General features: G+C 42.2%; 2 protein-coding genes across 2 annotated transcripts in view; one reads left to right on the top strand and one right to left on the bottom strand.

The window, feature by feature from the left end:
- MTOR (mechanistic target of rapamycin (serine/threonine kinase)) overlaps positions 1–15,701 on the bottom strand; it is a 65,778-nt gene that overhangs the window by 37,353 nt on the left and 12,724 nt on the right. The window contains 9 exon segments of the mRNA XM_010160071.1: positions 9,780–9,925; positions 10,077–10,239; positions 11,326–11,468; positions 12,264–12,410; positions 13,117–13,209; positions 13,471–13,633; positions 14,086–14,198; positions 14,453–14,620; positions 15,188–15,274. Of these exon segments, the coding sequence (XP_010158373.1) occupies positions 9,780–9,925; positions 10,077–10,239; positions 11,326–11,468; positions 12,264–12,410; positions 13,117–13,209; positions 13,471–13,633; positions 14,086–14,198; positions 14,453–14,620; positions 15,188–15,274 (1,223 nt within the window).
- ANGPTL7 (angiopoietin-like 7) lies at positions 2,551–7,575 on the top strand. The gene is made up of 5 exons (XM_010160059.1): positions 2,551–2,929; positions 4,571–4,671; positions 5,150–5,344; positions 6,197–6,395; positions 7,406–7,575. Exons 1-5 carry the CDS (start codon positions 2,551–2,553, stop codon positions 7,573–7,575), a joined length of 1,044 nt encoding a protein of 347 aa, XP_010158361.1.

Below are 15,701 nucleotides of genomic sequence, written 5' to 3'. Positions count from 1 at the left end.
TCCAGTTTAGAGAGGGGATTCGTAGGCCTTTCTGAACTGTTTCATAACATCTGTGTGCAACAGAGAGTTTGGCTGAATCCTGGATCCTTCCAAAATTTTTATCGAGAGGGAATGCATGGACATACAAGTGTTTCCTCTCTTCCATGTGCCCCTCCTAATGTACAGTCTGAATTTCACACACGAGAGAGAACAGTTATGGTGAGTTAGAGCTGCAGGAAGGATCGATGTCCTATGTAACATGATGGGGCTGTTAGCAGGATGGCTTTTGAGGCGGAGAAGCCACAGTCTGGCCTGTCCTATTCTTTGTTCCAACTTTGACAAAAACATTTCTCATCACAGGAAGCCTGAGAAGAATTTGCCCCTGGGAATGACAGCAGCTCCAGCTGGAAGAGGGCTCAGACAGGATTAGAGGCAGAAGAAAAAGGTCAGGCTTTCAGCCGTGTGCAGTGGCACTTTCTGTTCTGAAGTATAAAAAGCAATTTTGCTATGGAAGGTTTCTGGAATGTCCATGACAAAAATGTGACTGCAGCCTACGGTCTGCTGTGGAGGTGCCCTCAGTACTTTAATTGTACTTGCACATCTCAGGTCACCAAAGCCACCCAGTAGCCTCACCATCTGATATTACAGTGGTTTCTGCCTGAAATATAGCACCCCACAACGAAACTCAAGACACTCACGCTGCCTGTTTGGAGAGGTCCAATTCTGACCTCCTCCAAAAGATCCCCTCTTCCTCCTCTGAGAAAATTCAGCTTTATGACACGTCTGTACTCATATTCCACCCCTTCAGTGTGTTGATGCTTTCCTCTTCCTAAATCTTTGCACCCTGTGAGGTGTCTCATTTCTGTCCTGCAGAAGATCTATTAGCTAGCTGTGGTGCAAATCAGAGAGACAGAAACAAAGCATCTAGCAACAAGTGTAACAAAGCTAAGGAGGAAAGGAAACTGCACCAACAAGAAATTGCATTTCTTAGTTCCTAAAAGTGGATGTCAGATCAGCAAGGCTTTTCTAATCTTTCCTATCTACCAGAAATCCTGTAGCCACTTTGGATCAGCAAGAAAAGTCTAGATGGGACAGCACGTCTCAGCTGGGTTTGTCTTAATGTTCTTTGTAAAAGCAGCAAGATTAGCTTTCTTTTGTCTTCTTGGACACCAAGAAGCTTTAATAACGTTTACCCCAACAGCAGATACACAAGCCATGAGCCGTTTACTCCTTCATTTGCATCTTATCTCTGCCAGTTATCACCATCAGTACCTTCGCAGGAAGATGCAAGAACCCACAGGTCAGGCAATTACAGAGCAGCTGGCCCGCGGAGAGACAACTCAGCTGTACGAGAGCAAAAGTTGCAGACCTTTTGCAAAAGGCTGCACCATTGCAGAAACAGTTCTGCTTTGGGATCAAACAGCTATAATCAACTTCTGAACTGTTAAAAGGTATAAAAGAGGAGACTGGAAGTCACCATCTCAGCCAGCTTATTCCTGACTTATACTCTGAATGTCTAAAGATTTAAGATTTACTCTTAAACTTACACTTTAGGTAAGCAGACACTTTAATTGCTGATAGTTTTTCCTCTCTTAAAATCCTGTTAAAAAACTGGCCTTCACAATGCCGGGGTTAGACCGTCCGCATTGTCTGCAAAAAACCCATCTCTTGTCAATTTTAAGCAGCCTGCCCTTCAGCGTTACTTAACGTCCTTTCGCTTGTCCACGATGAGCAAACAGAGGCATGGATTGCACCTTGCCTGTTTTGCAGACTTCTTTCTGTCCCACCCTCAGATAGCCCATCTCGAAAAAGGAAAGAACAGTGTGGAATTCTAAAGAACAAACAGTGCAGAGACACCAGTGTCCAGGGAGAGGAGGATCAGAGGCTGAACTGATGAATTGGCTAAAATACGTAAATTAAGAAATACCACAAGCACGGAGTTACCTCCTACAATTTCTGGGGAATATATTAGTAGGACTTGTTGCAGCTAGGGCTGGCTACCTGCTAGGGAGGTAAAAAAAAAAAAGGAAGCTTTATAAAAGCTTCCTTCAGCTTTTATAAACTCATCCTGTTTGGACAGCCTTTTCATGTTCTGGACCTCTACTGCTCTTAGGTTACTCAAGTGCCAGAACTAGTTACCAAGAGGGCTACAATCCAGTAGGCAATAACTGCTGGAAACTCTCTGCGTTTCCTAGCCCTCTCCCACACCTCTTAAAGACAGAGCTGAGTGAAGCCTCTCCTGCTCTCCCCAACATCTCCTGGCTGAAGCCTGTTCCAATTTCACCCTGTAAACACCTGATATGAACTGGGAGGGGCCAGAAAGCTTCGAGGGGTGGAGGTAAACAGAAAAATAGTATATAAGATGCTCTGGGACAGACTTCCAAAGTGCACAGACTGACAGGAGGGGTCTGAAAAAAGTGACTTCTTCAGGCTCCACCTTCAGAGACTCACTTCATTGGAAGAAATCTAGGTACCAGTCTGCTGTAGCACTTGCAGAAAGTTTCATACCTACCCCAGCTGCATTCAGGCTACCCGCAGCCAGCTGGAAGTTTTCTGCTGCTGTAAGCAAAAATGCCAGCGAGATCCACAGCTCAGCTGGCATGGCTCTGCATTGTCACTCTGTCTGTGGCAATCTACCCAGCACTGCTGCAGAAGCCTCCTAGAAGGAGAACAGTCAACGGGAACGCACAGTCCAGGATGCCAGGCTGCTGCGACGAGGTTAAGGAGCTCAAGTTGCAAGTAGCCAACCTGAGCAGAATGCTGCAGGAGCTGAGCAAGAAGCAGGAAGGCGACTGGGTGAACGTGGTCATGCAGGTGATGGAGCTGGAAGGGAGCACCAAGCAGATGGAGTCTCGCCTCATTGATGCGGAGAGCAAATACTCCGAAATGAACAACCAGATAGATATCATGCAACTCCAGGCGGCTCAGACGGTGACACAAACTTCAGCTGGTAAGAAGGGAGTCGCCAAGCTCCCAGATTCACCTCTTAACGCACAGAATGAGCTAATGACTTCATGCTAGCATGTCCCACTAATGCGATTAGCCAGTATGCATACTGAATACTCCTGCTTAAAGTACTTCTGTAGGCAGGTGATCCTGAGAAAACCTGTCGGAATTTGTCTGCCACAAGTCCAACGATCCAGCTGTATTTTAATATGTGTATGCCTGTTATCAGGGAGAAGAAAAACTGAACAGGTGCTGCATTTGTACAGTGAGGAACTCAGTCTAGTATTTAATTTTCTGAGCACTACTGTACCAATCCAAAAAAAAAAAAAAGGGAGATGGCTTTGTCAGGGGATGGCTCTGGCAGTAATATCCTCCGAGTTCACAGTGCTGACAGGGGACTAGAAGTTGATAAAACTATTAGAAATGCTCTCCAAGCATTACTGGAGATTTGTAATTGTATCTTTATGACTATCCCTGAATCAGAGTAAAAGAGTGATTCGAGTGATAATTCTCAAAACTTCAAGGCTGTAGATGAAGCAAGATGAAAACTGTGATATAAGCCTGGGCAGAACACAGTTAAATTGTTCAAAATTCTCTCTTCCCTGAGGGAAAATTTCACTGCACAGAGTGATTGCACAGGCCTGTACTCAACATGGAATGCAGGTGCATTTTGTAGGTCAGCTACCTGTAAAGCCACTTGTAGGAGAAAGTGTCATTTTTGCTGACTTTGCTCTTAACATGAAATTCACTGCAACAAGCTTAAAACTGCCTTAAAGAGACTGCAGTTGTCTGGGATGACTGGGTTGGCTAGAAGACTTCGTTTGGATTTTTTCTTTTTTAAATGCAAAAGAAAAACTTCTAAATCTATTTAGTAAACTCTTCTTACAAAAAGTTCCAATTGGCCAGTTTTGACACACCACTGCTTACAGAAGGTCTTAAAAAATTTACCATCAGGTTTATCTTTGGAGCCGTAGTAAAGGCTTACAAAAAATACAATAAGACACAGAAGAAACTGGCCCAGAAGGTATTTAGAACAGAAGTGTCTCACCTCACCAGGTGAGATATGCCAGCATAGCTGTGCATTTTGCCATCTTCAGTCAGGCCCTGCCAAGGGAATAAAGGAGGTTTGCAGAGACTGACAGACTGACTGGAGCTGAAAGGCACCCTCTCTGTCACAGGCTCTAGTGAAAAACGTGCCGAGCAAATCTTGCCTCATCGGCACACCTGGCTACGCCACTCAAGCACATTCAAAACGGGCATCTGGCAGCAGGCCTAGCCAGATGAGCCTTTGTTATCCTGGGGGGTATGGGTGGACAATAAATATATATACCTTTTTAGCTTCCAGCACAGGCACAGTAGCAGTGTGAAGAGACAGCAGGGATGTCTCTCTGGATAGGAGAGGTTAAACCAAACCAAACAAACAAAGGAAAAAAAACCCAACCAAACAAAAAAATCAAAGTCCCAGTGCTTTTTCCAGTGCATGCATAGATCAAATCCAAACCATTTCATGAAAACATTAGACTTGTGGGAAGTCTTTTTCACTTAATTACTCCCTGTAGTACAAACCAAGCTTTACTGAAACCACACTTACAGGGGAGTAGTTGTTGCGGTTCAGATTCTTACTTTCTGATTCTGATTCAAGTAGATGCCGTCTATGACTGCTCATCACTGTATCAGAGGAACTACCGAATCTCTGGTGTTTACAAGCTACCTCCTGATGAATTTTTGGGGAGTCCAGAGCTGGAGGTAAGGATATCAAGTACACAGTGTATGACATGTCTTTTCAAATATAATAAAGAAGTACTTCTCTACCACAGAGATGAAGAGAGCACATACTGAGCTGTGATACCCTGCACTCTGAATCATTAAGAAGGAAAACAGAAAAAAGGGTTCATTTAATGAATTTTTTCCATGACTTAAACAAAATAAGAATTTCTTCAAGTTGTGAATCTTGTCTTGTGTTAAGAGAACTGAACCTTCCCAAGTCTACAGACAACTCAACACTGCCTTTTTTCCTGTTCTAGGTGTTCTGTGATATGGAGACAGATGGAGGCGGCTGGACTATCAAAGAAGGAAAACAGAAAAAAGGGTTCATTTAATGAATTTTTTCCATGACTTAAACAAAATAAGAATTTCTTCAAGTTGTGAATCTTGTCTTGTGTTAAGAGAACTGAACCTTCCCAAGTCTACAGACAACTCAACACTGCCTTTTTTCCTGTTCTAGGTGTTCTGTGATATGGAGACAGATGGAGGCGGCTGGACTATCATCCAAAGACGTAAAGTTGGTTTGACATCTTTCAATAGGGACTGGAAACAATACAGGGAAGGTTTTGGCAATATTCGGGGAGATTTTTGGCTGGGAAACGAAAATATCTACCGACTTTCAAGACGCCCCACTGTTCTGCGAGTGGAATTGGAGGTAATCAATATGCTCTTAATTTCAGCAACAAAAGAGTTTTTGTACAAAGTGATTCTTTAGTAGCAGATACCACCTCCTATCTCCATAGGAGGCCCAAAGAACCTGCATGCTTTAATTACAGGAAGAGGAGGTAGGATGGACCTAGTGGTACATTCAAGGACAAGGCAGAATTATGTTCCCCAGCATGCAGTCAGTAGGAGAACCTTCTGTCTACATACAGGTCGTGTCTTAGGGAATGTGCAGGGCTCTAGAGAATCCTGCTGGACCCACTGAAGACAGGGATCCAACTTCTGACCACCTCAGATTTAAAGATTCACAGAGATGCCCAATAAAGTTTTAAAGACTCCGAGTCTGCCCCTTTTGCAGCACATCCTTCCAGCCTGTGTACAAGAGTTTGCATTGTATTACTCCAAAACAATTTCTACGGTCTCCTAAAGACTTGGGTTTGACTTAGCTTAGTTGACAACTGGTACAATAGCTTTGAGGGATGGGATATGTATAATGGAAAAAGTGAGTTGAAAGGCTTTATATCTAAGTCACTCTTCCAGAGAGGAAAAAAAATTACTTGAGGCAGCACATTATGAGACAAGGATGTTGAATGCAAGAGCTGTGCACCAGGTTTCCATATGTATATTAACACCAGCGCAGAGAAGACTTGGAAATAGGATGCTTTGCTCTGGGAAGTTTCTTTGCCTTAACAGTTAAGTTTCTGCAGTCTGTGTCTGAGAGAGAGAAACTCATGAAAAATCTAGGACTGAGAAAAGATACACAGCATGCAGGGAGTATAAACAAAGAGGGTGGAGTCTTTTCATAACTCTTCTACTAGGACCTGTTTCTTCTCCACTGTGGCAGGACTGGGAAGGTAACATACGCTATGCGCAATATAAGCAATTCACCCTGAGCAACGAAATCAATAGCTATCGTCTTTTTGTGGGGAACTACACTGGCAACACAGGGCGCGATTCCCTAAGGTACCACAACAACACAGCCTTCAGCACGAAGGACAAGGACAATGACAAGTGCGTGGATGACTGCGCCCAGTTCCGTAAAGGTAAAACGTCCGAACACCTTCCTATCCCGAGAGCTGCCTGGGTAATCTGGAGAGAGCCCAAGGCTCCCTTTTTCCAAGTACCTAGTAAGTAGCATCTGGATGGCAAAGCAAGGGAGAGGTGACCAATTCTGGAATACACACTTATCTGTTATGTGGGAAACCTAGCAGTTAAAGCCGATTTCCACAGAGCCAGGTTGTACGTTACAGACATCAGTACTCTTCAACGACTTAGTGTGTGCTCACCTACACACACTGCTATCCAGCCCATGATGGGCATCTGCCAAGCTGCCAGACTCTCAGATGTTGATGCAATTCAGCGGTGCAGGAAGGTGTTCCTGTATATCGAGACGGCTTTTTGTTTTCTTGTATTTTTGTGAGGTTTCAATTCTGGTATTAGGGACTTGTAATTATTCTCCTATATTGTTATCCCAGATGCATCTCAAGGTTCAGCCTGAATTCTAACCTTTATTCCTACTCTATTAAGAGCCTCTAATGAGGTTACTCTCTTCATTCAATTAACTTTATACAAGGTCTGTCAAACATAATTGTCTTCAGTGCATCTTGCCCTTTATTTTTAATTTCCTCATTGTGCCCTTACAGGATATGCCAATAAAATTGTTGATATCAGTCTCAATAAAACAGCACAGCTTACTTGCACAGTCCAGAAACCTTTTAAAGACCTTAAGATGCCCAAGCTAAGAACCCAAATTCATTTCCTATGCCAACTCTCAGCATCAGAGACAGAAACACATCAAGGAAATGTTCTAAGAGGAATGAGCAACTAATTGAAAAGCTACTGGACTGATTTGACTATGTAACTGTAAAGCCTTTATGTATTTAGTAGCTGTGTTAGATTTTGATTTACCTGCAGTATTAGGGCCATAAGATCCAGGGATTAAACGCTACATTCTGGTCACTCTTCTCAGGAAGGAGCAATAGTTCTTAATACAAAACATACCTGTTTTAAGTAAATGGCTCACCAGGAATCTTATAATTTGTTTTCTGAAAAGGTGGATATTGGTACAACTGCTGCACAGATTCCAATCTGAACGGGGTTTACTACCGCAAAGGAGAACACACCAAGAACATGGATGGAATCACCTGGTATGGATGGCATGGATCAACCTATTCACTGAAGAGAGTTGAGATGAAGATCCGGCCAGAGGATTTCAAACCGTAGAGGGAACCAATATTTGATTGTACAGCTACATAATATGCCACTGCACAGAAGGTGGGAAACAGACAGCTCAAAATCACTCAAATAATTCTTCATTGCATCCAATATGTGCATCAGTACATACTGGCTGTGTACACACACACACAAACACTAAGGCACACTAAGCACCAGCCACAGCCACTAGTGTTATCAGGGCTCAAACTTATTTCCTTCTCTTAAGGCTCTTTCCAAAGGGAAAAATCTTGTGTTAGAATAGGTTAGGACAAAATGCACTTGCAGCACCTTCAGAAAACCTACTGACATGTTCTCACTAGTATTGTGACTAGCGGGTCGCCTTAGTATTAACCAACTAGGCAGGGACTGAAAAAAGAAAGCCTCTCTGTTGCCTTTCCTTCGGTGTCTAGAGTAAGCAGCGCTGAGTAATGCCTTTCAAGAGGGACTCAAATCACAAAAACGACATACCCGTTTCCAACCAGAGGGATCAATCAGAAGTGCCACAGTAAGTGGCTTACATTCCCACAGAGGAAAAAGACCGAAGCTCCTAAGATCTGGATTAATTAATATTGCCCAGGTTCTCTCCTGAAGCTTTACTGACATCTCCTGCTGCTGCTTCAAGTAAGTCCCCAGAGGGCTGCACCCAGCAGATGGTAAATTTGTCCCATATGCTCTGTGATGCTTATTCCTATCCACAGGTCACCTAAAGGTTGGTAAACTAGAGAGCAACTTTCTGGGCTGCCACCCAATTCAGTTCAGGTTAGAACCTCTGTGTGCTATATGTCAGTAAGATGAAGAACGAACAACAGGCTAGCAAAAAGTCCAGACCCAGCCAAAACAATTCATCCCCAAAACTTAAAACCAGTGTATCCATGAGCAAAACACTAGCACACACCAGAGAAGTGCCCGAAGTTATTAAAATGTAAGGGAATGTTTGCTAGCATACCATGCCGAGGAGTATTAAAATCTGTTCTGCAGCCTACCCCAATTCCAAGTTACCTAGAGATGTTAGTCAAAAATGAGTATGTTTCTCGCATAACAGTTTTATGAAGAACAGTTAAAAAAGAGACCCCTCCTGTAGCCATACCACTCTGTTTGAATATGTTGGAAAAGATAGTTATAGTTAATATATCTATTTTTATGCATCCTAAAGAGAGTTTGAGTCTAATTTAAATTGTTCAGTCTTGCGTGAAATGGGAGATAAAGGTGCCTTGGGAATTGCCTTACATATGTTTGACTATTCATACTGTAAATTTCAACTGTGTGGAACTATAGTTGGAACTATTTTAATTGTGGTCTTTAAAATGGATTTTTAAAGGTTTCTAAAACCTTTTTCATTTCTAATAAATTGTCTTTAATTTTTAATCTTGCTTTACTTCCAAGTCTTTGCTCCTTAACCTGCTTTTTGGCAGAAAGAAAATAAAACAAACAGCTGCACAAGTAACTGAGGCCAAGAAAGGGAATACACTGAATTCTGTATTTTCCTCAGAAAAAATAAGAGAGGACAAAGGATAAAAGAATAAAAGAGGGAGGGAAAAAAAAAAAAAAACAAAAAACAGGAAAGCACAACTCCAAGGAAGTAGGAGGGCTGAAAAATTCACTGTCTGCAGACAGAGCTAAGATTTTTGTTCAATCAAAATCAATTCATCCATCTCAACTGGTAGAGTTAACATTTCTGTAATATGAAACAGATTCATGTTTCAAAACATATAGTTGAGTACCAAACGCTGTGCAGGTATTCCAGGCTAACATTGTTCTTGTTGACAAAGCTCAGGAACAATACACTCTTGTTACAATACCTTCCATTTGATATATGAAGACTGAGACCTACCTAAGCTAGATGAGCAGAATTTGATGACAAATTTTAGACAAGAACTTCAGCTTTTCTGGCCTATTTATGTATAGGTGTAGAAATATCTCTCATCTAACTTACAGCCACTCCAGGACATCCCATACTGAACTTGAAGGGTGAGATGTAGAAAAGTAGAAGGCTCCACTTTTTCCTGCATAAATTCCCATGGCTTCTATCTCAATTTTAACCCCATATTGGAAGGGCAGAAGCCAGCAGCTAGGAGTCTACATCTGCAAGCTAGCTACTAAGCCTACAAAAGTCGTGGCAGAGCGAAATCCTAAGAACTGTCTACATTCCTCCTAAAGGTATCCTAAATTGGGTACTAATGCAAGAGCAGAAATCTCATTGGTTGTGGTCCTACCTGATGAGAGACTCTAGAATGGCTGGGGTGGGACCCTTTTGAAATTCCAGCTCCTTGTAGTGAAGGGCCTTGGCATATGCTCGACATTTTGCAGCTCTTTCCCCCAGGAGGACGATGCCATTATCATCTCTCAAAGGCAGTGGACCCTGCGCAGAAGCACATACATCAAAAGCAGAATGAGTATTAGGGGGGAAAAAAAAAAAAAAAAGGGAAGCATGCATGAACTATTCCCATTGTTTCCAAAGACTAGACACCAGCCAGGCAGCATTAGAGAGAGTTGCCTAACAGCATCTCTACCTTGTCACTGTGTTCCATGAATTCTGCCAAGTTCAGCAGTGTCTGAGTGACTTCTGCAATGTCCTGAGAAGTCAGGGCCAATTCGATGCTTCGGATGAGCTCATCCTGCTGGTCTTCATTCAGTTCAGACCAGCATGAAACAAAAGCAGCATTGAAGAGATCCCTGAGGAGGTAAAAACAGAAGAGAGTGAGAGGCAGGGATCCATTATTCATGAGAAAAATTCTATTTGACAGCAGACTTGCCTTCATATTCAGAAAAAGGGAGCTACAAAACGCATTTATATGTCTACCTGCAATAAGTAACGATTAGCTTTTATAAACTTCTGTACCAAATAGTGAAACCTGCATTTTAAGAATATATAATAGGATGAGTTACTATAACAGTAGAAATACCTTCCTATCATACGCTAGCAAGTATTTCAGGCTAGAACGAACTCCCCATAGCATCAAGGATGCTCTTCTCTTCTGCTACAAAGAACCAGTCCTGGTCTGTCTTAGATCACAAGCGCATGTAGTGAAAAACATGAGCCTACACTTCCCCAGACACACGTGCTGCATCACTTGGTTTTTGTGCTCAAAAAGGACTGCAGTAGCTGGAGTTTGCATACAGTGATGAAAAACAGATACAGTGACAGCCCTTGTCTAGTACTGTGGAGAAATACTGTGGCATGGGTTTGAGATGCATGGAGTATACATGGGGGATGCCAGCATTACCTCTGCCTACCTAGGAACTGCTGACTTCTCATCATGCTGTTTGCCCTTCTATTTCAAAAATGATGAAGTCTCACATTAAGACTAAATTAAACCAGGAATGAACACTCTGAATAGCAGTAGTCAGGCACATATGAACTGAGATGACAAGCATATACCATCAAGAAGAGACAAACAGGTAACTGCTTACAGAAACTCAGTTTCCTCAGACATACTAGTTGCAAAAGAAATAAAACACTGTGGCTTGTTCCACTCAGAGGTATTTTAATTCACTCACAGAACTGCTATTTTTTCAGATTCACTTTCATGTCCCTTAATGTTATTTCTAGACTAACACACAGAATTCCACTGAAAGATTTTGTGCATATCATGGAACTGCCAACTGGGAAGGGTGGAAATTAAATCAAGTTGCCAGCTATTGGGTTTGTCCCATAGCAGGAACTCTCTCTATTTACAGAACCCAAGAGCTTTTTCTCCCTGCAATATTTGGCTTGCATCTGCAATTTCAAGTGATGCAAAAAAACCAGAATTACTCTACCGAGCCATGGGGTTATATGCCTGAGCCAGGGCCCAACATGAGCGCAAGGATGGTGAGGAGGAATCTTTCAGCAGCTCCAAACTCAGTCTTCGTAACCATTCCAACCAGTCATCTTTGGAAACTCTTCTTGCTGCTCCCCAGGCCTGCAGTACAGCAAGACAATTCAACTACCAAATGAAGCACTGTCCAAAAGCAGATGAAATCCATTAGCATGCCTCATTATTTCTTAACAGCTCCAAATCACTGTTGAGATTCTCTTCTCAATTCCCCAAAATTGTTACCTTTACTGGATAATTTGCAGTATTTCAGTCTCATTTCTAAGAAATCTTCCCTGAATGTATTCCTGTCATGACATGCCAAGAATTTAACATGAATAATTCTTGCCCTATAAAAATACATCAAGACCTGAAGCCACTGTTGAAACACCAACTTAAAAATGTAATTCTAAATGCATTAAGTATTTTTAAGTCCAGCATTTTCAAAGCAATACACCCACTACTGAGCCGAGTGCTATATGCATTTACTGTTCAAATCAGCCAGTGCTTAGCTATTAAGTTCTGTACTGGCATCAAGAGAATACAGCACTAAGATGTAAGAAAAGTGGCTGGCAAAAAAAGGCAGGGGCTCTGAAATAGATGTCTAGAAGCTACAGATGATTCTTTGTTCTCTAGAAAGCCTTGTTCACACTTCACATAACAAGAAAGTGTCAAGAATACTCCACGGCCATTAATAGTCTGACAACTCAGCTGCTGTTATCTTTAAAGTTGCTTAGCACCTTCTAATTTTAGAGATATAGCTTTGGCCTGTTTTGTACAGAACTGGCAACAGAAAAGATATTTAAATAAACAGCTTGGATGCACTGGACAAACTCCTTAGATGTGTCACAAAAGCTCCTCCCTTCAGCAGCAAACTCCTACTGTGCAGTGCTCCAGTCTCACCTTCTGCAGGTTGATGGTGCTAACATGTAATTTCTTCATGGGACCTGTTTCCACAGGACCGCTGGCCAAAGTTTCCCCCTGGTTGCTTCTCAACATTCGGTGCTGATAAATCAGGGGATCCTCCTCTTCATCAGCAAGAGTATAGCCCTACAACACATGGCTTACAATGAAGATCACACCCACACATACAAAAGCAATTTTCTACAAGCCAAATGGATGATAAAGTCAGAGAAACGTCCAATCTCACAGCAAAATTTGTGAAGCAAACAACCGTGTTTCATGATAACAATCACACCCTATAAACCAGAGAACTCAAATGATATCCCTTTTCTGTTCAAGGTAACTAGTAAAAAAACTTAGCTTCTAGTCTTAAAAGCCAAAATAATACACCTTAAAACAAGCCCTCTCCTACTGACTCACTAGTAAGCCTTGAACAGCAGTGCGCTACTTGTTCTACACTAATCAAACTGCAAAGCAGCTACTGAATTTTTAAAATGTGGGACACGCTACAGAAAATACTGAGGTAACAAGGTCTCAAGTCCTAAAACTGTGGGAAAAATAGGGTAAATCCACATTTAAGAAATACTGAGGAAAAAAGTAATGACACTGGCTACAAGTCTAAATTCTTACTTAGCACTTGCAGTGCTTTTTCTATGGGAAATAATTGACACCAGTTGACAAAAATTTTCCCAATACAATCCCAAAGTCTCCTTAAAAAGCTTAACACATAAATACAGCAACAACTATTCTTTGAGTTACTCATAAACCAAAGTGAAGTTTCCAGTTACACCTGTTTCAACATGAAAACATCCCCAAAGTGCCCTTATGCAAGCAGCTGTACTTGTCAACTCACCTTTACAATCCTGCAGATCAGAACATCATAGCGTTGATGGTTAATTCTGTGTCGCACTAGAACTTTGTTCACCATCGGGATGAAGATCTGGTACTGTGCAGGGGAATGCATTGAAAGCTAGTTAATCAGTCTCACCAAGAGCAATAAAATTCTCTGTTTGTTTCTTTGATCTTATAAGAAACTAATCCTGAAGGTTTGATTGCAGTAACTCCCAATTCCAGAAACAATTAAGAAAAGGAAAATCTGTTTTCTTTAAAATCCAGAATTAGTGCATTATAAATATGCAACTTTAAAGCCTTGATCTTTGGGACATCCCCTCCTTCTATGAGCTTTCAAGCCTAAGAAGAATATTACCTTCTTTCCCAGCTGGAACACTAGAGAGGAGAGGGTGTCCATTGCAGTTGTTCGCAGCTCAGGGCTCTGATCCAGGGTTCGCACGATGGGGTGAATAATCCGTGAAGCATAATCAGTGAAATCCAGGGACTCTGTCAGGCGGTCCACTGTTTCTAGAGCAGCTCTAGAGTCAGAGCAGAAAGAAGGGAGGACTTATCTCTCATCGTATAAGACAGGAGAAACGAGATTTAAAAATACAAAGGCGATTCATGCTCAGTCCTTCTTGGCATCAACAGTAATAAGAACAGGTCACCAGAATCTTCTTGGCATCAACAGTAATAAGAAGAACAGGTCACCAGAACGCTGTAAATGCAGCTAGTACTTGCAGGACAGCTTGCAAGTTGCAGTGACTAAAATACTGGTCAGTGAGAACCAGAAATTAACAATCTATACCCAAGAAAAGCTAGTAACAGTGCTGCGATGACCAACTAAAAATACCCTTGCACCATGATTTAACACAGAAAACCCGTGGAAGGAGCTAAGCAGTATTTCAATCTACATGTAGCTAGGGCAGCCACTGCGGAACTTGGATGTCACAGACAAACACAAAGAGACTGCAAAGCCACCAGCACTTACTTGCGAGCCACCACTGGGACATCTGGGGCATCAAATAGCTTTACAATGGGAGGTAGTAACAAGTGAAGGTAGTCATCCAGGTTAGCTCCAAAGAGCTGGATCGCATTCAATAGCTAGAGGGAAAAATGACCCACTGTGACTCAAAGTCGTGAAGGAGATGCATTGAAAATAAATCAATGTCCAGTGAGAAGTTGCCTCAACCCTGCACAAAGTACTGTCTGCTCCATTCCACACCAAGCCTGAACTGCCACCTATCCCATCTGCTCACAACACGCACGGAAGAAGCCCTGCCGGAGCACGGCGCATGGAGCATCCACCGGCCTCGGCAATACCCACGCCAACCCAGCTGCTGCAGCTTCCCGCTCACCTTGACAGAGACGATGCGACTCTGACTATTGTCATGCATGAAGACCCGTAACATGTGAGGAATGAGTTGAGGCAGATAAAGTTTGAATTCGCCTCCTAGAGCTACCACAATTTGCTCGATAAGTAGGATAATTGTGCTCTGTATGGAGTTGTTCATGACCCAGAAGTCCTACAGAAGGGAAAAAAAGGAAAAAACAGTTCTTCAAACTGAGCTGTACCAATTACAAGAAAAGCAAAGTGCAGAAGACAGTCTCTAGATCAATTCAAGATTGCAGGGTGGGACTATACTTCCCTCAGCCTAATATAAATTGGCAGTTTTGGTCTGTTTTTAAAACACTCTGTGCCTTCAGTATATTTATAGCTGTTAAAAACAACATCTAGGCAACTGATCCTTCTAAGTGTTTGCAAACAGTAAGTGAAAATGAAGTGAAATGCCATGTATTTATGAACGCCAAACACCTCTTGCTAAGACTGTTTCTGAAAGTAGTAGGTGCACAAAACCCAAGCACTCAGAAGAACTCAGGCACCAGCAGAACCCAGGAGCTGCTCTTTTTGCAGTTACCAGTAACCATGGATGATTATTTCAAGTAAATATTATTTCAACATACAATTACATCAGATACATGGAATTCTACACTTCACATGCATTTATGAAGTAATTGATACATTTGACCATGACAGAAACATTATCCACCTTTTCTGACAGTAAGATGCTGGCTTTAAAGGTTGTACTCACTCTCATCAGGGTGACAATTTCATCCATATAGGGCCGAATATGACTCCTCACAAAGGACACCAACATCCCTAGCTGCTGGAACAGGAACTGGAAGAAGAAATGTGCAGTGCTCAACGTAGCTTGTTCAGACACCAAAGCAACGCTGGGTAAACGGCGTTTCACAGGCCAATTGCAAGCTCATTTACCAAACAAACAGCATGCATAGCTCCTATATGCCCAAAATCTGGGGCTAAATTCTTGGCAGCTTCAGCTCAGTGGGGGTTTGGAGGGGGTGGGGTGGTTTGGGGTTTTTTGTGTTTTCTTTTTTTCATCCCAACTTGCACCAAAAATATTCTGAGCTCAAAGCCTTAAACAGCCAAGCATACACACAGGGGCTTATCATGTGTCAGCAAATTTATATAGTGTCAGAGCAGATTTGCAAGCACAAATACCTCAACTTCACAGCTTTGTCATTTAGATTTGAAAGATGCTTCCAAAAATTTAGCCCCTAATCTTTTCCCCCTGCCTGTAAGCC

Source organism: Eurypyga helias, unplaced genomic scaffold (assembly GCF_000690775.1).
Source record: "Eurypyga helias isolate BGI_N326 unplaced genomic scaffold, ASM69077v1 scaffold2861, whole genome shotgun sequence".
Taxonomy (NCBI): domain Eukaryota; kingdom Metazoa; phylum Chordata; class Aves; order Eurypygiformes; family Eurypygidae; genus Eurypyga; species Eurypyga helias.
Note: the sequence above shows the minus strand (reverse complement) of the source record. Positions and strands in the feature narration are given on the sequence as shown.

What these genes read in the sequence shown, in the direction of transcription:
- ANGPTL7 (XM_010160059.1), top strand. Translation starts at nt 2,551, where the DNA reads ATGCCAGCGAGATCCACAGCTCAGCTGGCATGGCTCTGCATTGTCACT. An exon ending in TGGGGAGTCCAGAGCTGGAG is followed by an intron (nt 4,672 to 5,149) that starts GTAAGGATATCA and finishes TTCCTGTTCTAG; the next exon opens with GTGTTCTGTGATATGGAGAC. An exon ending in CTGCGCCCAGTTCCGTAAAG is followed by an intron (nt 6,396 to 7,405) that starts GTAAAACGTCCG and finishes TTTTCTGAAAAG; the next exon opens with GTGGATATTGGTACAACTGC.